The sequence below is a fragment of the Aythya ferina genome, assembly GCF_964211825.1.
Source record: "Aythya ferina genome assembly, chromosome: 16".
Lineage (NCBI taxonomy): Eukaryota > Metazoa > Chordata > Aves > Anseriformes > Anatidae > Aythya > Aythya ferina.
Genome location: NC_140315.1, coordinates 9932343 through 9953755, shown reverse-complemented (window position 1 = coordinate 9953755; position 21413 = coordinate 9932343). Strand labels below are relative to the sequence as shown.

Below are 21413 nucleotides of genomic sequence, written 5' to 3'. Positions count from 1 at the left end.
GAGTGCTGTGTTCAGTTTTGGGCCCCTCAGTCCAAGAAGGGCATCGAGGCCCTGGAACTTGTCCGGAGAAGGGCTACAAAGCTGGTGAAGGGCCTAGAAGAAAAGTCCTCTGAGGAGCGGCTGAGGGAACTGGGGTTGTTTAGTCAGGAGAAGAGGAGGCTCAGGGGAGACCTTCTTGCTCTCTACAACTCCCAGCACGGAAATTGTGGGGAGCCGGGGGTCAGCCTCTTCTTGCAGATGACTAGGGATAGGACTAGAGGGAATGGGCTCAAGTTGCGCCGGGGACGTTTAGGTTGAAAACTAGGAGCCATTTCTTCTGAGAAAGAGTAGTCAGGCCTTGCAACGGGTTGCCCAGGGGAGTGGTGGAGTCACCGTCCCTGGGGGTGTTTAAGGAAAGCTTGGAGCTGGTGCTTAGCGACATGGTGTCTAGTGACATTGGTAGTAGGGTGGTGGTTGGAGCAGATGATCTTGAAGGTCTTTTCCAAGCCTGCTGATTCTATGATTGCCAGCGCGCTTGCTGCAGCCGCTTGTTGCTGGTGGGGGGCACAGGGCTGCTGCGCTGCCTTCCATGGGAGCAGACGTCACCCCAGCGCCCTGCTGGCAGTGCCCACTCCTGCTCTTCTCAGGCTGCCTCGCGCTGCCTGTGCATTGAGGAGGCAGCCGCTGTGGGGCCTGGTGCAGAGCGAGGAGTCCACTCGGCCCTGGCTCGGAGGGAGGCAGCGTCCCCAGCGCTGGGGAGGGGAGAGGATGGAGAGGAGCTGCTCCCCTGCAACTGCGCAGCTACCTCGACAGTTCTCGGGAGCTTTCTGCCCTTGTCTCTCCATAGGTGGTCTGCTCTCTGAAGCAGTTCAATAAGTACAGGCAGTACTCATTGGGCGGCAGGAAACCTCAGCACGCAGGGACGCGAGGCATTTCTGAGGCAAGAGTAAGCTAAAACCTGCTGTTCCCTTTCAGGAAAAGCTTCAGCAACAGCTCGGCAACTTGACGCAAGACTGATGGCAGGGAGTGACCGTTCTCGCCAGAGCTCCTCTAATAACGTGTACTTGGTCACGAAAGAGAAAGGCAGCCTACTGCAGCCTCAAAAACCAGCTGGCGCACCTTCCCGCAAAAGCAGAAGAAACTTTCTCCACTCTTGCCACTACAGAGGGCTGAAAGTGACTCCCTCCAGCGTTGAGTTTGGCAGGGAAGATGCCAAGCTCCCTGGCAGCATCCATCCTGTGAGGGAGCCTGAGAGACACCCGTCCCCGCAGACGGTGTATTCAAAGCTGCCTCGGAAGAACAGGCTGCTCGAGAAAACCAGAGGATTGAAGAGGTGGCTCGGGTTGTGGTGCAGCAAGTGTTTGAGAGGGTGGAGGCACTGGACCAGTCTGTCTGCATCTTCAAGAGGTCTCCCCATGGGATCCAAGAAAGACCATGTGCAAGTGCTGAAAGCGAGATGCCTTCAGAGGCATCTCCTCTTGACAAAGAGCAGCAAATTGCACTTCTGGCTAAGAAGGTTATGGTAAATGTGATGAAGGTCTTTGAGAAGTCCTGGGAACCTGGCACGCCCAGTGCATCTGAGCCAAGGCCAGAAGCCAGGCAGAAGGAGCAGCCCTTGGCCAGGAGAGCGTCCCAAGTGGGGAAGCCAAAAGAAAAGAAACTGAGGGAAGCCCTTGAGAGAGCATTCTCACAGGCTTCCCTTGACAAGGTCACCAAAGGAGCTCTTGGAAGTGTCTGCAACACTTTGGAATCCTTCGTGGCTTCCCAGTTTGAGCAAGACTTGAACTGCAACTATTCTGAAATCTTGGCACTTCCCGCTGTCAGTCCCTCTAACAGGCAGGCACAGCCATCCCAGGTGCCTCTCTCAAGGGAGGGCATGAGGGAAGGACGGGGACTACAAAGAGGACCAGAAGAGCAGAGCCCAGAAGCAAGGCCGAGAGACAAGCTGCCCATGATCCCACCAGTGCCAGACACTGATGAGGTCTCACACCTGAGTCACAGGATTGTGAGGATTGATTGCATCCAAAAGGCTGTCTCCGAAGTTCAGCGTCTGCACGCAGAACTGCAGGCCTATGCCAGAACCATCGTCCTTAATGTGACTGAAGAAGTGAAGGACAAGATGGAAATGAAAGCAAAGGCCTTAGACGCCACTTCAAGCAGCAAAACCATGGCAAGCAGGATGACACGCTCCTTATCGGAGCAGAGCTCTCAGTCCGCAACTGCACGGAAGATGAAGAAAAACTTGGGAAGGCATGTCAGCCAGCAGCCTGTCCCAAGAAACGGGAAGGAGAGCTGTCCCTCGGAGCACCTCCAAAGAGGCTGTGAGCAAAGTGCTCCCCTGGCAGGCTCTTCTGCCTGCAGAGGGCAATTCCAGACCCAGCTGAGGTCCGAGAGCACCACAGGCACCATCCCTCCCACAGGCCCACAGTTTCTCAGGCAGCCGGCTCCTCCATCTGTTGTGAAGCACCGTGTCCAGAGCGGAGCACGGAGCCTACGCGTGTGTGTCAGGCCGATGCCATTCAAGCCTCAGTAGCCTGAGGCGGAAGCAGAAAATAAAGAGCTTACATCCAAGTGCTTGCTTGTGCCTCCATTTCCTCAAGCCAAGCCGTGCTGTGCTTGGGGCTTTTCCCTACACCGTGTGGTGGTGTCACCCAGCTGGGCAGCTGAACTCCACCACAACTCTGGCCACTACAGAAGGCTGAAAGTGACTCCCTCCAGCCTTGAATTGGGCAGGGAAAATGCCAAGCTCCCTGGCAGCATCCATTCTGTGAGGGAGTCAGAGAGAAAGTCACCCATCCCAGCAGACGGTGTATTCAAAGCTGCCTCAGAAGATCAGGCGGCTAGAGAAAGCCAGAAGATTGAAGAGGTGGCTTGGGTTGTGGTGTGGCAAGTTGGGACGCCAGAAGAAATGACACCAAGGAAGCCCTTGAGGGAGCATCCTCGCAGGCTTCCTTTGACAAAGCTACCGAAGAAGCTGTTGGAAGTGTCTGCGACACTTTGGAATCCTTCGTGGCTTCCCAGTTTGAGAAAGACATCAACTGCGAATATTCTGAAATCGTGGCACTTCCCACTGTCGATCCCTCTAACAGGCAGAGCTCTCAGTCTGCGACTGCATGAAAGCTGAAGAAGAAATCGGGAAGGCATGTCAGCCAGCAGCCTGTCCCAAGTAATGGGAAGGAGAGCTGTGCCTCGGAGCACCTCCAAAGATCAGCCAACCTACTCCAAGCTGTGCAGCAAGTCTCTGAGCAAGGTGCCCCCATGGCAGGCTCTTTTGCCCCCACAGGGGGATCCCAAAGTCAGCTGAGGTAGGTCCGAGAGCACCACAGGCACCATCCCTCCCACGGGCCCACAGTTTCTCAGGCAGCCGGCTCCTCCATCTGTTCCGAAGCACCCTGTCCAGAGCGGAGCACGAAAATAAAGTGATCGTCCCCCTGCACTCAGCTTTGGTGAGGCCGCACCTTGAGTGCTGTGTTCAGTTTTGGGCCCCTCAGTCCAAGAAGGACATGAAGGCCTTAAAGAGCCCTGTGGGACTCCAACCACAAACATGTGGTTTGCCAGACAGTGAGGGAGCTGCGGGCTCCTTTACTGATCCGACTGCTACGCCATCGGCCCCTCTGCTGCTACAGCCATCTCACGCCTTTGCTGTTTGGCCCCCTGCTGACCTGGATGTGCCTTTTGACCCAGGCCTCTTGGCCTTCACAAGGAGATGGATATGCTTTTCTTTGATCCGGGAAGAACGGGACAAATAAGGCCCGAAGGCCAAGTTGTTTGACAACTTAAAGCAAGTCATATTGTTCAAAATGAGTGGAAAATGGCGACTTGTTTGTAATCAAGAAAAGGAATGGAAAATGGACACCGTTATGTCATGGAACTTAAAGGATTGCTTGTTACCTTTCCTGATTGTACATATGTGTAGGCATACTTGGGTTTAGTATTTAAAGAAATGTTCTGTATATTTAGAATGTTTGATGTTCGTGTGTGCATGTTGGTGGAGCATAGACTCCCCACACACCCAGCACTGTTTACTATCCTTTTATACTTTTTATAAATATTTCTTTTATAAATATTACTAAATTCAGATTGAGTTGAGACTTCATTTATAACCGGCCTGTCTGCGTGGCTGTTGGAGGGGGGTCGGCCTGGAGGCACAGGGGCCAGTCCCAGACAGTTCCAGCCAGCTCAGCAAGGGCTGCCCGTGGCACCGGAGCTGAGAGCGATCAGAGGAGCCCCTGGCACCACTGCTTTCTCCTGTGTGACAACGGGTGGCAGCGGCTTGGGCAGCAGGCAGGAGCAGAAATGTGAGGATGCGTGGGCTGGGCCAGGAGGGCACTCAGAGGGAGGAAGACACAGGAGGGGACAGCAAAGACACAGGAGGAGGCCTGTGGAAGGGGACCCTGCAGAAGTGAGGCCAGGGAAGGCACTCTGGGCAGGAGGCTCTCCATGCTTCTTGGGGACTGCGGCCGTGAAAAAGGCACCCCGGAGCAGAAGAAACAGGTAGGAGGGAAGAGGCGGCAGGACAGAGGAGAAAGCTAGGAGCGTTAGCGAGAAACCCTTGCGTGCTGCTGCAAAGCCTCCTGCATTGCCTGTTGCCTCACAGGAGGGATGGGGAGAGCCCAAAGGAGACGTATGGGAGAAGGCAGGTCCAAGGGGAGTGGGAAGCCCAGCAGCTACAGGCAGCAGCCTGATTCCACAGGTATTTTCCTGAGAAAATCAGGGCAATAGGTGAAGACATGACCTGCCGCCAAAACTGTCTCTCAGAGCTGCTGAAGGCTCCATCACTGAACATACGGCCAAGAAGCAAGCATTTCTGGTACGGACAATAGTAAATATTTCTGCAACTTTAGAAATCATAAGCAATGCCACTACTGATGCTCTTGGTTGAATACAAACAGAAATAGAACAAGTATCCCAAGTAGCCTTAGAAAACCGTCTTGCCTTAGATGGGCTACTGGCAGCCCAGGGAGGTGTTTGTGCTGTGATAAACTACAGCTGCTGTGTCTATGTAAATGAGAAGAAGCAAATTAAAACAGACATTAACCAAATCTGGCAAGCATCTCACCTGTTTCACCAAATATTTCAGGATGCAACCCTTGGTAGTGGACCAGATTTTTCCTGGCTGTGGTTGTGGTTGCCAGCTTTTGGATGGTTAAGAGAACTGTTTTTAATTATTATAATAACTGTAGCAATAGTAGTGATATGTAGTTGTGTTCTGTGATGCACGCCTACTTGTTTGAATTCATGTAGTACTTTATTCAGCAAGCGCACACCTCACCAGGTAATGATAGTGAAACAAGATATAGGTAACTGAGTATTTCTTCAAATTAATTGAAATGGACAAGAACTATGCAGTGAGAACTATGAAGCCTAAAAGTGAGGTTCATAGTCTCAAAGGGGGGAAATTGTAGTCCCAAAGCTGGGAAGAAATAAGAAAACTTTGAAGGAAATTGGGAGGCCTGTAGCTTTTGTAGTCTTTCTATAGCTTGTGTAGTCTTTTAACTGAAAGTAAGAGACAGGTAGCCTTGAGCTAGCAGAAGCAAGGAAGATAAGGGATAAAAGGTAAAAACAAGAAGGAGAAAAACAGTCCCAGGCTGACCTACAGTAGCCTTTTGCTCATTAAAGGTCATTATCATATTAAAAATCACACTCATCAAAATGCTAAGGTATGGTAATGTGGGATTTGATGTCACCCAAAACTCACTCTGCACTTTCTCTCTCTCCACACAGTAACAACACTAACCCTAACCGTAACTGGGACCATAACAAAACTGTACGTCGCCAATTTCTCCCATCAAAAGAGCTCACAAAGGAAGTCTTTCGTTGGACCTGAACTCCCTTATCAACCCTTTCAACAATCCCAGACACAACAGGACTCCGTGCTTTCTCCCTCTCCAAACACTAACAGCCCTAACCCTTACCCTAATTAATAATCCAGGCTCGGCTGCAGTGGCTTGCCCGCCAGCATGACCAGCAGCGCCCGCAGGCAGCCAGGGCATATGACGTCATAATTGGTGCCATGGCAACGTGATGATGTAACAATGCTCGAGCGCTATATAAAGCCGCTCGCTGGGAAACCGCCTGGGACAGACGCATCTGTCTGCCTCTGGAGTGAGAGGTGCTAGCAGAGGGTCGCAGCTCCCGTAGAGCTCTTGGAAGGAGCCATGGAGCAGCATGTCACTGCTAGTTCCCAAAACCCAGATACACTGCTGGGCATAGTTGGGAAGAACAGAAAGGTGAGCACTGTGCACATACTGCTAGCAAGTGGGAGGAGAGATGCAGGGGGGTGCGGGGGTGGGCTGCAGAAGGGATTGGAGTGCCTGAGTGTCTCAGTGTCCCTGTCTTTCTAGCTCTGGCACAGATGGGGACTTGGAGAAGGAGGTAGCGGGCTGCTGGACCTCCCACTCGGAGTCAAAATCCCTCTGCTGCCAGGCACCAAGCCTGTCTTCTGCAGGACAAAGCTGGGGGAAAAGGTAAGAGAAGGAGGAAGGGGTGGAAGGGGTGGCAAAGGTCTCTTGTGTCACGGGCTCCCTCACCATTGTTCCAAGAAGGCCTTGTGGCCACCTGTGCTATGGTTGGAGCTCCAGCACTTTGGTCCAAGTGGGTTGAGGAGTCAGGGACGGATGCTCGCGGCTCCGCAGCACAGAGACATTTCTAGCTGGTGGCCCAAGATGCCTACTTTGCTGGTGGGGTTTGGCCTTCTTTCCCCAGCCCAGGCCGGACCCTCAGCCCAGGCCTGGTGCGGGTGTTTTTGATGGCTTCCGAAGGAAGGTCCAGCCGGGAAGTAAGCCCGGAATCAGTAACCTCTAGCGCAGAGGTTGGCAAAGGCTAGCCCGTGTGCATGAGGAGCTTGGAAGTGCCTTTGTCTCTCTGCTGCTTTCTCCTGCCCCATTCATACTCTGGAACACCTCTCTTGCAGCTTCACCAGCCTTCCGCTCAGTTTCATCTGGAAGATCCATATTGTCGCCTACTGCGCACAGAGTACAACTGCCTGCATGACCCGCATCTGCAGGACTACTACAGTCGCAAAGACAACTTGCAGCGCCTGAAGAGAAAGGGCTTCATCACCAGAAGCGGCAAAGTAGGTTTGGACGTTGCGCTGACCAGCACAGGTCTCCTCTGGCAGAGGCCAATGGGATGAGGTTTAACACGGCTAAGTGCCGATTCCTGCACTTTGGCCACAATAACCCCGTGCAGCGCTACAGGCTTGGGGCAGAGTGGCTGAAAAGCTGTGCAGAGGAAGAGGATCTGGGGGTGCTGATTGATGCTTGCCTCAACCTGAGCCGGCAGCGTGCCCAGGTGGCCAAGAAGGCCAACAGCATCCTGGCTTGTCTCAGGAATAGTGTAGCGAGCAGGAGCAGGGAGGTGATGGTCCCCCCCTGCACTCTGCTCTGGAGAGGCTGCACTTTGAGTGCTGTGTTCAGTTTTGGGCCCCTCAGTCCAAGAAGGGCATCGAGGCCCTGGAACTTGTCCGGAGAAGGGCTACGAAGCTGGTGAAGGGCCTGGAAGAAAAGTCCTCTGAGGAGCGGCTGAGGGAACTGGGGTTGTTTAGTCAGGAGAAGAGGAGGCTCAGGGGAGACCTTCTTGCTCTCTACAAATCCCAGCAAGGAAATTGTGGGGAGCCGGGGGTCAGCCTCTTCTTGCAGATGACTAGGGATAGGACTAGAGGGAATGGGCTCAAGTTGCGCCGGGGACGTTTAGGTTGAAAACTAGGAGCCATTTCTTCTGAGAAAGAGTAGTCAGGCCTTGCAACGGGTTGCCCAGGGGAGTGGTGGAGTCACCGTCCCTGGGGGTGTTTAAGGAAAGCTTGGAGCTGGTGCTTAGCGACATGGTGTCTAGTGACATTGGTAGTAGGGTGGTGGTTGGAGCAGATGATCTTGAAGGTCTTTTCCAAGCCTGCTGATTCTATGATTGCCAGCGCGCTTGCTGCAGCCGCTTGTTGCTGGTGGGGGGCACAGGGCTGCTGCACTGCCTTCCATGGGAGCAGACGTCACCCCAGCGCCCTGCTGGCAGTGCCCACTCCTGCTCTTCTCAGGCTGCCTCGCGCTGCCTGTGCATTGAGGAGGCAGCCGCTGTGGGGCCTGGTGCAGAGCGAGGAGTCCACTCGGCCCTGGCTCGGAGGGAGGCAGCGTCCCCAGCGCTGGGGAGGGGAGAGGATGGAGAGGAGCTGCTCCCCTGCAACTGCGCAGCTACCTCGACAGTTCTCGTGAGCTTTCTGCCCTTGTCTCTCCATAGGTGGTCTGCTCTCTGAAGGAGTTCAATGAGTACAGGCAGTATTTGACCACACTCAAGCTGGAAGCGGAGAAAATCAGGAGGCAAGAAGAGGTAGGCAAAGCTCAGCAGACACATGTCAGTGTCACAGTACAGAAGGCTGGGGCTTTCCTTGTTGGATCTGAGGGAGGCGGGTTATGCAGAAGATGTGCTGGAGGGCAGGTGTTTTGGTAGGGAAAGGATGACCCAGCCCCAAGCTCAGCTAGTGCAAGCTACTAGTGGGGGGGTGAGGTGTGTGTGTGTAGGGAGGAGTGGATCAGGAAAGCCACTTGCAAGCACACAGAGCCGTGAGGGAAGCCCTTCTCTTCAGCCCTCCTTGCATGGCAGAAGCAGGGTGCTGGCATGGGCGGCATGAAAGCTCAGCACGCAGGGACGCGAGGCATTTCTGAGGCAAGAGTAAGCTAAAACCTGCTGTTCCCTTTCAGGAAAAGCTTCAGCAACAGCTCGCCAAGTTAAAGAAACTTGACGCAAGACTGATGGCGGGGATTGACCGTTCTCGCCAGAGCTCCTCCAGTAATGTGTACTTGGTCTCGAAAGAGAAAGCCAGCATACTGCAGCCTCAAAAACCAGCTGGCCCACATTCCCGCAAAAGTAGAAGAAACTTTCTCCACTCTGGCCGCTACAGAAGGCTGAAAGTGACTCTCTCCAGCGTTGCCTTGGGCAGGGAAAATGCCAAGCTCCCTGAGAGCATCCATGCTGTTACTGAGTCCGAGAGAGAGTCACCCGTCCCCGCAGACGGTGTATTCAAAGCTGCCTCGGAAGAACAGGCTGCTAGAGAAAGCCAGAGTATTGAAGAGATGGCTCAGGCTGTGGTGCGCCCAGTGGAGAAGCCAGAAGAAACGAAACGGAGAGAAACCCTTGAGGGAGCATCCTCACAGGCTTCCCTTGACAAGGTCACCAAAGAAGCTGTTGGAAGTGTCTGCGACACTTTGGAATCCTTCATGGCTTCCCAGTTTGAGCAAAACTTCAACAGCAAATATTCTGAAATCGTGGCGCTTCCCACTGTCGATCCCTCTAACAGGCAGCCACAGCCATCCCAGGGGCCTCTCTCAAGGGAGTGCGTGAGGGAAGGGCGGGGACTACAAAGAGCATCGGAAGAGCAGAGCCCAGAAGCAAGGCTGAGAGAAATGTTGCCCGTGATCCCACCAGTGCCAGACACTGATGAGCTCTCACGCCTGAGTCGCAGGATTGTGAGGGAGAGCATCCAAAAGGCTGTCTCCGAAGTTCAGCGTCTGCACACAGAACTGCAGGCCTATGCCAGAACCATTGTCCTTAATGTGATTGAAGAAGTGATGGACAAGATGGAGAGGGAAATGAAAGCAAAGGCCTTAGACGCCACTTCAAGCAGCAAAACGGTGGCAAGCGGGATGACGCGCTCCTTATTGGAGCAGAGCTCTCAGTCCGCGACTGCACGGAAGGTGGAGAAGAACTTGGTAAGGCAGGTCAGCAAACAGCCCGTGCCAAGCAATGGGAAGGAGAGCTGTCCCTCAGAGCACCTCCGAAGAGGCTCTGAGCAAGGTGCTCCCATGGCTGGCTCTTCTGCCCCCACAGGGGAATCCCAGACCCAGCTGATGTCCGAGAGCACCACAGGCACCATCCCTCCCACAGGCCAACAGTTTCTCAGGCAGCCGGCTCCTCCATCTGTTCCGAAGCACCCTGTCCAGAGCGGAGCACGGAGCCTACGTGTGCGTGTCAGACCAATCCCATTCAAGCCTCAGTAGCCTGAGGCGGAAGCAGAAAATAAAGAGCTTACATCCAAGAGCTTGCTTGTGCCTCCATTTCTTCAAGCCAGGCCGTGCTGTGCTTGGGGCTTTTCCCTACACCGTGTGATGGTGTCACCCAGCTGGGCAGCTGAACTCCAGCACGAGCACTCTCTCACTCGCCCCCCTCAAGCAGAAAGGGGGAGAAAATAGGATAAAACGGGCTCAAGGGTTGCGATAAGGACAGGGAGACCACTCACCAATTAGCATCACGGGCAAAACACTCAGCATAGGGAGATTAATATAATTTATTACCTATTAAAAGGGGCTAGAGCAGTGAGATACTAAAAGCAAACTAAAATCACCTTCTCCCTTCCACCCACTTCTACATCCACCCTCCCCCCAAGTGGCTCAGAGGAACATGGGAGTGGGGGCTATGGGATGAGGCTTAACAAGGCCAAGTGCCAGGTCTTGCACTTCGGCCACAATAACCCCCTGCAGTGCCATAGGCTTGGGGCAGAGTGGCTAGACGACTGTGAAGAGGAAAGGGACCTGGGAGTGTTGATCGATGCTTGGCTGAACATGAGCCGGCAGTGTGCTCAGGTGGCCAAGAAGGCCCATGGCATCCCGGCCTGTATTAGAAAAAGAGTAGCCAGCAGGAGCAGGGAGGTGATCGTCCCCCTGCACTCAGCTTTGGTGAGGCCACACCTCGAGTGCTGTGTTCCGTTTTGGGTCCCTCAGTCCAAGAAGGACATCGAGGCCCTGGCTCGTGTCCAAAGAAGTGCAACAAAACACTTCTACATCCATCCTCCCCTCAAGTGGCTCAGGGGAACATGGAGTGGGGGCTGCGGTCAGTCCTTAACGCTTCATCTGCTACGCTCCTACACCATCACTCTCTGAGTGTGGCTGAGCACAATCTATTAGGAAGGGACTTAATAATAAGATTAGGGTTGGAAATCAAGAGCCAGGGGGGAGAATTAAAAGTTCAGCTCTATACCCTAACCCAAGAAGATGAGGGAGAAATAGACCCACAGGTATTGCGTATCAACCATTTGAGAGAATACAGGTGGAATTTACTGAACTACTAGTTGTTTTGGAAAAGGACTGCTGTGGGGAGAGGGGTATAAGAGGAGAGCCTGTCCTCAAGATATATATATATAAAAAAAAAAAAAAAAAAAAAAAAGAAACCTCTAAAAGAACTAAAGAACTACAACATAACTGCGTAGAAGTGATTGAATGGCAAACCAAAATCCAACCCGATCTCGAGGAAACAGAATTAGAGACAGGGGAAAAAATATTTTTTGATGGATTGTCCAAAGTAGTAGATGGACAAAGAAGATCAGGGTATGCCATTGTAAATGGGGATATGGTCCTAATAGAATCAGGGCCACTCAGCACTGCCTGGTCCGCTCAAGCGTGTGAACTTTATTCATTATTACGAGCCCTAGAACTACTGAAAGGGAGAAGTGGCACTATTTATACAGACTCTAAATATGCTTAGAGAATAGTCCACACATTTGGGAAAATTTGGGAAGAAAGGGGAGTCGCAGGCACACAGGGAAAAGGGCTGATTCACCAAACTTTAGTTACTCAAATATTGCAGGCATTGAGAGGACCTAGGGAGATTGCTATGGCACATATCAGAGGACATCAAAAGGGAACTGGCTTCCACATAAGAGGGAATAACCTGGAGGATAGAGAAGCTAGTGTTATAAATGAGGTCTCAACTCATTCTGAATTTTTTAATATTTATAAAACAAATATTTCTAAAAGGTATAAAAGGCAAGCAAACAGCGCTGGGCGTGCAGGGAGTCCACGCCCCACCAAAATGCACACACGAACATCAAACATTCTAAATATACAGAACATTGCTTTACATACTAAACCCGAGTATGCCTATATATATGTACAATCAGGAAAGGTAACAAGCAATCCTCTAAGTTCCATGACTTAACGGTGTCCATTTTCCACTCCTTTTCTTGATTACTAACAAGTCGCCATTTTCCATTCCTTTTGAACAATAAGGCCTGCTTTAAGTTGTCAAGCAATTCGGCCTTCAAGGCCTTATGTGTCCCGTTCTTCCCGGATCAAAGAAAAGCATATCCATCTCCTTGTGAAGGCCAAGAGGCCTGGGTCAAAAGGCACGTCCAGGTCAGTAGGGGGCCAAACAGCAAAGGCCTGAGATGGCTGTAGCAGCAGAGGGGCCGATGGCATAGCAGTCGAATCAGTACAGGAGCCCGCAGCTCCCTCACTGTCTGGCAAGCCACACGTTTCTGACTGTGGTCCCACAGGGCTCTTTAAGGCCTCAGGGACTGCTTGCCAGGTGCCGAGCAATCCCACTGCAACCTTGTCGTTTTTAGTTGCAGAGTCCCACACCTTGACCTCAGTTTGGTCCCATGTTTCAGGCTCATAAACTGTCCGATTGTTAATAACGAGAATAAGCTGTGTTATAAGTTGCCCCCTTAATTAATTTTCAGAGAGCATTGCATTAATAATAGAAAGGAATTTATTGAGTAAGCAACAGCAAGCAAAACAGCGCTGGGCGGCCGGGGAGTCTCGGCTCCACCAACGGCGCGCACCTCACCCCCGCCAGGGTCCCTTTTTATATCTTGGTAATTCTGGGATTACGTAGCACATCCTGGTATATTCTGCGACTGCGCGCACTGTTGCTAGGGGGTCGTCTCTGTCCCTCTGGTGGTCGTGAAGATGAAGGCCGTAGTCTTCCTCCGCGTTGTGGTTCAACTTCTTTTTTTTTATTTGGTCATGTTGGCCCAGCGTGAGACAGGAATGCAGGATGTTGATACACTAGTTTAGCAACTTATCAGGAGATGGTTACATGAACTTTGCAGCAGTGTCTTTGAACAAAAGAGGCAACTGAGATGCAGAAGGAGAGAAGGGGAGGGGGTTCTCTTTTTTGTTACATTAAGCAACAGAATTTTCATAGTGTCTAGCCAAGTATTATACATCTTACTTCAGCAGGGAGCTTTTGCAACTCCTGCTCCTCAAACGGAACTCCTTGTTTTATAATACAAAAGACAATGAACAAACATTTATTGTGTATTACAATCCCTCCTTTTTCTTTTAGTTACTCATTTTGTTCATTGAAGCTCTGCAATGCCTGGCTATTAAGAACTAATGTTTCCTTGATTCCTTCGTTGGTACTTATTGGCTCGTATTTGGCATGTATGAGCATTAGATGTGCCGCTTCTAAACATCCCTTTACAATCGCAATCAATTTATTAAAAATACATGGTCCAAAAGTTAGTGCTATTATTAATAACAACAAAGGTCCTGCTATTGTTGATAATAAAGTAGTAAGCCAAGGTGAATAATTAAACCAAGATTCGTACCAGCTCTGTTGGGCTTCATTCTCCTGTTTCCTTTTTTCCAACCCTTCCCTGGGTCTTGCCATTGTATCTCTTACCACTCCAGTGTGATCAGCATACACAGCATTCCTCTTTCAGGGCTGCAAACAGCCCATCCTGTTGAAAAATACCAAATCTAATCCCCTACGATTTTGTAACACTACCTCTGAAGTGACCTGATAGATTTTCCAGGGCCGAGATGGATTGTTCAGTTTGGGTCAGGTCCTCGTCCACAGCAACGCGTAAGGAAGTAAATTCTTGATTTTGTTTAACCAATGAGGCTACCCTGGTCCCCACTCTAGCTCCTCCCAGGATTATTAGGGTGGCCAAAGTTAGAGCCGTGAATGGTTCCCGTCTTTCCAGATGATAACTTGCCACTGTGTGCTGGGTATACATACAATCCTCAGGGTGGTATAGAATCCTTGGTATAATTATCACCTGTATACAAAAATCACGAGACGCATTAAAGAGTTTTAGTGATAGACAAAGAGTTACGCCCACTCATGAACAAACCCACCTAGCGTTGTTGGCTGGGATTAGCCACTCGGTTGATTGTTTTCCATTCTCCATGGTATTACATAGATGACACTTCCCACTAGGAACCGTGCCCACACACCTACCACCTCCAGTGACTTGTGTTAGTGTTACCCTTATGTCTTTTCCCCAACTGCAATGTAGAGGGCTGTTCTTGTTTGTGCGGGTGGGCTCCCCAGGATCCCCAATAGCATCATAATATGAAGGCCTTATACTAAAGCATAATCAACAGTGTTTTGTTACATTTGGGCTTGTTTTGTTTAATAATTGGTAGCTGGCATTCATGACCCCCCCCCATATGTTATTCTCAACTATGTTATCATTCTCAGCTTTACCTGAGCTTGTAGGGCTGCCGAGGGTTGGCACTGTAGTATTTTCCACAGGCTGGATTCCCTGGACATTTTCTGACAATACCTCATTTGTTCCTACTGCCTGGGGCCTATCAGCATCCTCCTTTTTATTAGTATGAGTCCTCCCCTATCTGTTCTGTGTTCGTAAAATCTGACATTTTCCTAGTACCCAGCTAGTATCGTCAAGTTTGTTATATTTATATATAGAACCTTGCAAATTTCTTTATTTCCGTGGAAGGTTCCTGTATACCCTATACCATGCCCTTGCCACCTGTAACGGGGATCCACTTGTCAGTTACAACCTTGCGGCCCATATCCCACTTGTAAGAATTTATTCCGACCAGCCCCGAGTGTCCAGTCCGTAGCAATGGTTTCACACCCCCAGTATGCACAATAATATGCGTTTGGATAATTACAGTACCCCTTTCCTGGGTTAGAACTTGGGCAGAAATAAAATCCTGATAGGTTAAAGCATGGCTGCACTGACGCCAAGTCACATAATGTGATGCGGAAACTGGGAGCACCCGCTGTCGTTGTTTGCTGGATGATGAATTGATCCTCCCATCTGATTAAGCTCCATTTAAAAGGCTGGTGAGGATGCGCAGACCCATAGCTGACCAAAACGATGATACTGACTCCCATGTATCGTAGGAGGTGGTCGGAGCCCATCTAAATTGTCGGCCCCTCAGTCCCCCACCGTTTTCACTTCTCTGCCTCACTTGTCAGTTCGGTTGCAGCGAACTACAAGGTATCGGTTCTTCTTGGCAGCAGCAGTGTTCTTCAGGGGAACCTACTAGGGAGCCTTCGAAACAGGGCCTCCTCCCCTTCCCACGATACACAGATAATACACAATACTTATCGAGTCCGTCTTAGTGTCAGCTTCAAGTCGTCAGGGCCTGGAGCTGCCTCCCATTTACCTTCCCAGACTGGTCCTTTCACTCGGCCGGCATGCGTCCATCCTTTCTGCGCAGTTCGAATAGCCGTTTCTGTGGTAAGCAAAACAACATAGGGGCCTTCCCCATCGTGGTGTTAAAGAAGTCTCTTTCCAAGTCTTAATTAGAATTGAGGGTGATCAAGTGGCAATTCCGAGTCATAGGGCATACCATATAGCATTTCAAAAGGAGAAATTCCTATATCAGTTCTGGGCTGTGTCCATATGTTTAACAGTGCAAGAGGTAAGCATTTTAACCAAGAAGCCTTAGTTTCCAGCACAAGTTTTGTTAGTTGTTTCTTAATTTCACCATTCATTCGCTCTACCTTTCCAGAAGAGGAGGGGTGCCAGGGGCTGTGAAAATCCCACTCAATCTCTAAGGCCTGCTTTAATCCTTGCAGTAAAGCTTTACACCCATTCAGTCACGTGGTCGATTAGGACAAACAAGTAACTCAGTAAAATCTACCTGTATACTTTGGAAAGGTCAAAGCCCTGGCTCCCGTCCCCCTCTAGATAGGTTACAGAAGACCTTTTTATTTACCCTTTGACATATAGTACATCCTCTGCATGTGTGCTTCCCTAAAGTATATATTCCTACACAGACATGCTTTCTTAGAACAACATCACACATTGCTTGCACCTCCCAATGATTCTTCTGATGTAAAACAGTTATTTGCCTCATTATCACTTTATTCAGCATTTCTCTCCCATCAGGGAGTATCGATTTTCCTTAAAATGATCCACATATTTATAACATTAATACCTCCTTGGGAGGTTGTAATTGCTCCAAAATCTTGTTTAGAATTTACCCAAATAGATAGGTGGCCCTGTAAACCCCTGAGGTAGAATTGTCCACCTATATTGTTGCTTCCGCCCCCATTTCAGGGGCTTTCCAGTCAGAGGTGAATATACATGTACGTTTGCTCTCAGGGCCAGAGAGCACTCCATTAATAACACTGTTATTCCAGTCTAACAATTTACTATTTGAATGCCCAATTTAATCATCAAATCCCTTCCCAACAAGTTAGTCTCCGCCTTGGATACATACAATAATTGCCCAGTGATCATTTTATTCCCTGGTCTCAGCTTGGTATCCCCCAAAAGTGGCACTGTTATCCCAGCCCCTTCTACCCCCATCACATTTAGGGTTTCATTAGTTAATTTAATCCCTGATACTTTACAAGTCAGTAATGACTTAGCTGCTCCAGTGTATTGGGTTTGATGGCAAGGTTTGAGGGTGTGTGAGGGGTGTGGGGGTGGGAAACTGCAGTGGCAGCCCCCGTGAAAAACAAAACAAAACAAAAACAGAAACCTCCCCGTGGTAGATAAGGGACAATTTCATCTGGCCCTAAAGGGGCCCACTGCTGCCCAGAGCCAAGCCATAGCAACATAGTCCGTGCCTCTGTGAGAGCACATCCACGAAAACAAACAAACAAACAAACAAACAAAAACCTGCTGCTCAACAGCAGCTGGGAGAGCGAGAAACCCCCCGGCAGACACCAAAGTCAGTGCAGAAGGAGGGGGAGGAGGCGCTCCAGGCGCTGGAGCCGAAGCCCCCCTGCGACCGCTGGAGAGGCCCCTGGTGGAGCAGGCTGTTCCCCCCTCCCTGATACTTGGGAAACTGAACAAACACCACAGCAAATATGCAAATATACCATAACTTCTAGACTGTTACTTAGATAATACCTACATCACCTTTCCCTGCTCATTCAACTTCGAATACCTTTAACACTTTCCACAAACCTTTTAACACTTCCTTTATCTTTCTCTAGCCTTTACTTTTCTAATGCCGACATCAAAGGCTCAGTCAGGGGCCAACTTAATTCCGTACCTTTTCCCTCCAAGATGCTGAAACAACATCAATATACAACATTTCATCCTGTTTTCCTTCTTTCCACAAAAACAACATTGACTGTAATATGGTGTTATAATTAGTAGTTCCATTTAGGGGCCACTCCGCTCCATCCTCTAGTTTATAAAGTGGCCACCACTGATTACAATATTTGATAAGGGCTCTTTTACTCTCTGTACCCTCTCAGCCCACTATATCCCTCCAATGTGTTAGTATACATCCTAGGAGGCTTTTCCTCGGGATTTCTTTGCTTTGAACTTTTCCTATTGTAATCTACAGTGGTTAATATTCCACCGTTTTCCTAGAACCTCTTTACTAGTCAATCCCAATCCCTCCAAAATCCACAATATACAGATACACAAGTAAAATCAAACCACTGTAAATTAACTGCCTGTAGACAATTACACTGGGGACATTTAAACCTGATGAGCCGATAATATGCCTGGGCAAATTTTGTTCCCTTAGACATACACCTCAATGGCAGTTCTTATATTTACATATTAACATATTAACATATGTATAAAAGAACACTTTAACAAAAATGCCCGGGCTTTTATATATACAATATACAATGTGCAGTTATTATTCCAGTTAGAATTATTCCTCAGCAGCTGCAAACATTATGCCAGTTGCCATTAAAGCTCGCTTACCCTCCTCCTGTCTCTTTCTTAAAATCTCAGACGTCCCCGGAGTTAATGGGGACTGCCACATATTCCTAGTCACTGGTCCCTGAGCGCTAGAGTCAGAGTTGTTATTGGCATCTCCCTGGGGTTGCAGATAAAGAAGCCCGGGAGTCAGAGGGGCTGCAGGTGGGCGTGGTGGAATATAGGGAGGCAGTGGGGCTGGGATCTCTAATTCTCGGTTTTTCTTGTGCCTCCCATCCCCTCCTTTTTCTTTTAGAGGATATAAATTGGCTCGAGTTTCCGAGCTGATCCACAAATGTGCATATTCACTTTCTTCCAAACTAGAAGGTTCTTTTGAGTTTACATAAATATTTAGGGCCTGGCAAACCCAATCTTCAAAGGACCCAAATACGGGCCAGTAAAGGTGGTCTCCTCGAATCTGTTTACCACCCCAAACTTCAACACAATAATGTATCATTTTTACTTTATTCCTTCCCCGCCTAAAAGGGGAATCCTGCCAATTTTTAATCATTAATCCTGGGGTAACCTAACACCAGACGTTACCCCGCCCATGGGACCAGAAGGCTTACTCTTCTTCTGTCCCATCTTCTGGAGCGCCTTCACACACACACACACTAATCGCTTCCCCCTTTTCGTGGCCCAGTCCCTCGCGGGATGTGGGAACCGCACTACCGAGGGGTCCGCACTCGCTTCGTCCGCAATTGGACGTCTCACAACGACACGCTCCAGGATACCCAACCCCAACCGAACGGATCACCGGCCTATACTTACTCACTCCTGAGTCTTCGTTCGGTCTTCGTGCACAAAGATTACTAGGGGTTGCCGGCTTTATTTGCTTGCTGCCGAATTTAGGGTTCGTCGGTGAAGGATTTGAATGAAAGTAATCCTAGCGAAGGCCGCTGAAATCAGCGGGGCGCCCCCTCCGAAGGTCTTTCAATCAGATTGCCTTCATCCGAGTCACGGCACCAAATTTGTTATAAGTTGCCCCCTTAATTAATTTTCAGAGAGCATTGCATTAATAATAGAAAGGAATTTATTGAGTAAGCAACAGCAAGCAAAACAGCGCTGGGCGGCCGGGGAGTCTCGGCTCCACCAACGGCGCGCACCTCACCCCCGCCAGGGTCCCTTTTTATATCTTGGTAATTCTGGGATTACGTAGCACATCCTGGTATATTCTGCGACTGCGCGCACTGTTGCTAGGGGGTCGTCTCTGTCCCTCTGGTGGTCGTGAAGATGAAGGCCGTAGTCTTCCTCCGCGTTGTGGTTCAACTTCTTTTTTTTTATTTGGTCATGTTGGCCCAGCGTGAGACAGGAATGCAGGATGTTGATACACTAGTTTAGCAACTTATCAGGAGATGGTTACATGAACTTTGCAGCAGTGTCTTTGAACAAAAGAGGCAACTGAGATGCAGAAGGAGAGAAGGGGAGGGGGTTCTCTTTTTTGTTACATTAAGCAACAGAATTTTCATAGTGTCTAGCCAAGTATTATACATCTTACTTCAGCAGGGAGCTTTTGCAACTCCTGCTCCTCAAACGGAACTCCTTGTTTTATAATACAAAAGACAATGAACAAACATTTATTGTGTATTACAAGCTGTAAGGTTACCAGGACAGTCTTTGTTCCTAAGGACGTATGATTCCCCATAATGCGCAGCTGCTTACCAGTGAGGGGCAGTTGTGTGCACGGGTCCACTTCTCTCAGCTCGAGCTTCTCTCCAGCTCCAGTACGCCTTTCTCCAGAGACTTTCTGCACAAGCTTCTCTGAGCAGTTTGCTGAGTTTGGCCAAACCTCTCTTCATGAGGCAATCAAAGTGCCTGTTCCCATCCTGGTCTCCATTCTGCCAGACTGTTCCTCTTCACTTCTTTTTCCTGCTTCTTTATTGATGTAACTTCATCACGTTGCCCTTTTTTTTTTTTTCTTTATTCTGAGGACAGGCTCCCCTCTTACACCCTTCACCCCACAGCAGTTCTTTTCAAAAACAACTTTTCATTGGTCAGACAACTTTGAATGTAACAACAACAGCAAACAATCAGAAACATCCATGCCTTAATGGCTGGAGAACAAGAAACCGGAGAATGCATGGAGTCTCCTGAATCACCCTTCTTTGTTCCCTCTAAACTCTTTTATATTCCTGATGTCCTTGTCGTTAAGAGTCTAATGTTATCTCAACCATGGGGTTTTCCAAACCCCATGGCCACATTCCCAAATCTCCCCCTTCTTTATTAATATCAACCATTTTCTCGACACGAATTACCACTCCATATATAACACTTTTACGCCTAAGTATAAATATTACTAAATTCAGATTGAGTTGAGACTTCATTTATAACACAACCTTGTGTTTCTAGGACTCCTGAGCCTCAGGCTTGCTCGAATTGGTGCATGCAGCTGGCCTCCTGCACCTGGGACTTCTACACCCCTATCTGCTGAAGGTCCTTAGACTGGGGCCAAAGAACGGACGCGCTAGGCACCCTTGGCGACCCCACCTGTCCCTGGGGAGTCCGCCCACTAGCAGGATCTCCAACAGCGGGCAACAAGCCCGTTCGCTGAGAAGGCAGCAGAGGAAGACCTGGCTCCTCCTGCAGCAGCTTTGGTGCTGCAGAGGAACACTCGGCGGCCGCCGCCTCCTCTGCCTGCCGGCACCGGGACCCCGCGGCAGCCCCGCCGCCTGCCCCGGCCCCGCGGAGGAAGAGGCGTAGCCCCGGCCGCCGCCTTTCAGTTGCGGCCTCCCCGCGCAGCCGCAGCCCGAGCCGCCGGCCCGGAGCGCTGGCCGGAGGCCCGCCGCGCTGCCATGGCGCCGAGGCGGTGCCGGGGCCTGGCTGCGGCGGGCTCCCTGCTGCTCTGCGCCCTGCTCCGCGCCGCCGCCGACACCAGCACGGGCCGAGTGGGTGTCAGGGCGCGGGGGCTGGGGCCTGGCCGGGCCGGGGTCTGGTGCTGAGGGGAGCGGGGCGGCTCTGGGGCCGGTCGTGCCGCGGCTGGGAGGGGAGCGGAGCGGAGCGGCCCGGGGGTGGGCTGGGGAGCGGGGCGGCGGCTGCCCGGCCCCGCTGCGCCCGGCTTCGGCCACGTCGCTGCTGGCCCGGCCGGAGCACCCTGGTATGTTCCTTGTGTAGGCCCTTGTCCGGCTGCTCTCCGAAGTGGCCGCTCTGGGGGCTCAGGGGCGCGGTGTCTGTCCCTGGCAGCTTCTGTGCCTGCAGCCGAGCCGGGTCTTTGGGGAGAGCCGGCCCGCGAAGGCAGCTGTGCCTCTTCTTGGTGCTCTGGAGCATCGGGCTCCCGGGAGGACCTTGGTGGTGTCCGCGCAGGAGTCGTGTTGTGGCCCTTTCCGTCGCGCCCGTGTCCCGTGTCCCGTGTTGAAGCCTGGCTGGGAAGGAGGGGGATGCGTAGCAGTGCTCGGGGCTGCTTTGGTGCCGTGCTGCACCCTTGCAGCCCAAGGGCAGCTTGTTTTGGTGAGGCTGCTGGTCTGTGCGTGCCAGTCCACTGTGTGGGTTAGAGGCCGGCTCTAGAGCTTTAGTTGCCAAGACGGACGTAGTCTGTTCTCCCAGCGGTTTGGCAGCTGGGGCTGTTGGTGCTGCATGTCCATTGACTCGGTGAGGTTTGGCGTGGCTGGCCCTGTGCTGTTACTCAACAAGATCTGTAGCTGTTGTAGTAATCATGGGCTAAGTAGTAAGCATTGAATCGGCCAAATGGGTTTTCTAAAGATTGTAGAAATCTGTCTTTGGAATATGGAGCGCATTGTGCCTGTAGGAGAACACCAAAGCAGTTGGATGTATTTCTGCTTGATGATAAGTATCCCAG

General features: G+C 50.7%; 1 protein-coding gene and 1 long non-coding RNA gene across 3 annotated transcripts in view; one reads left to right on the top strand and one right to left on the bottom strand.

Annotated features, from left to right (window-relative positions):
- Positions 1-13349: 13349 nt before the first annotated feature.
- LOC311445865 lies at positions 13350-18697 on the bottom strand. Its single transcript, XR_014698656.1, has 2 exons — positions 18392-18697; positions 13350-13747 (listed from the first exon to the last, which is right to left on the bottom strand). It is a non-coding gene; the product is annotated as an uncharacterized lncRNA (long non-coding RNA).
- A 988-nt stretch (positions 18698-19685) lies between these two features.
- The window catches only part of MMP24 (matrix metallopeptidase 24), a 50482-nt gene continuing 48754 nt past the window's right edge, over positions 19686-21413 (top strand). The window contains exon 1 of one of the 2 annotated variants that reach the window (XM_084538328.1): positions 19686-20505. Coding sequence is in view for 1 of the 2 variants with exons in the window: in XM_084538327.1 (XP_084394453.1) it covers positions 20413-20505 (93 nt within the window). In the remaining variant the exon portion in view is untranslated. The remainder of the gene's footprint in view (positions 20506-21413) is intronic. The other variant, XM_084538327.1, reaches the window with a different exon arrangement.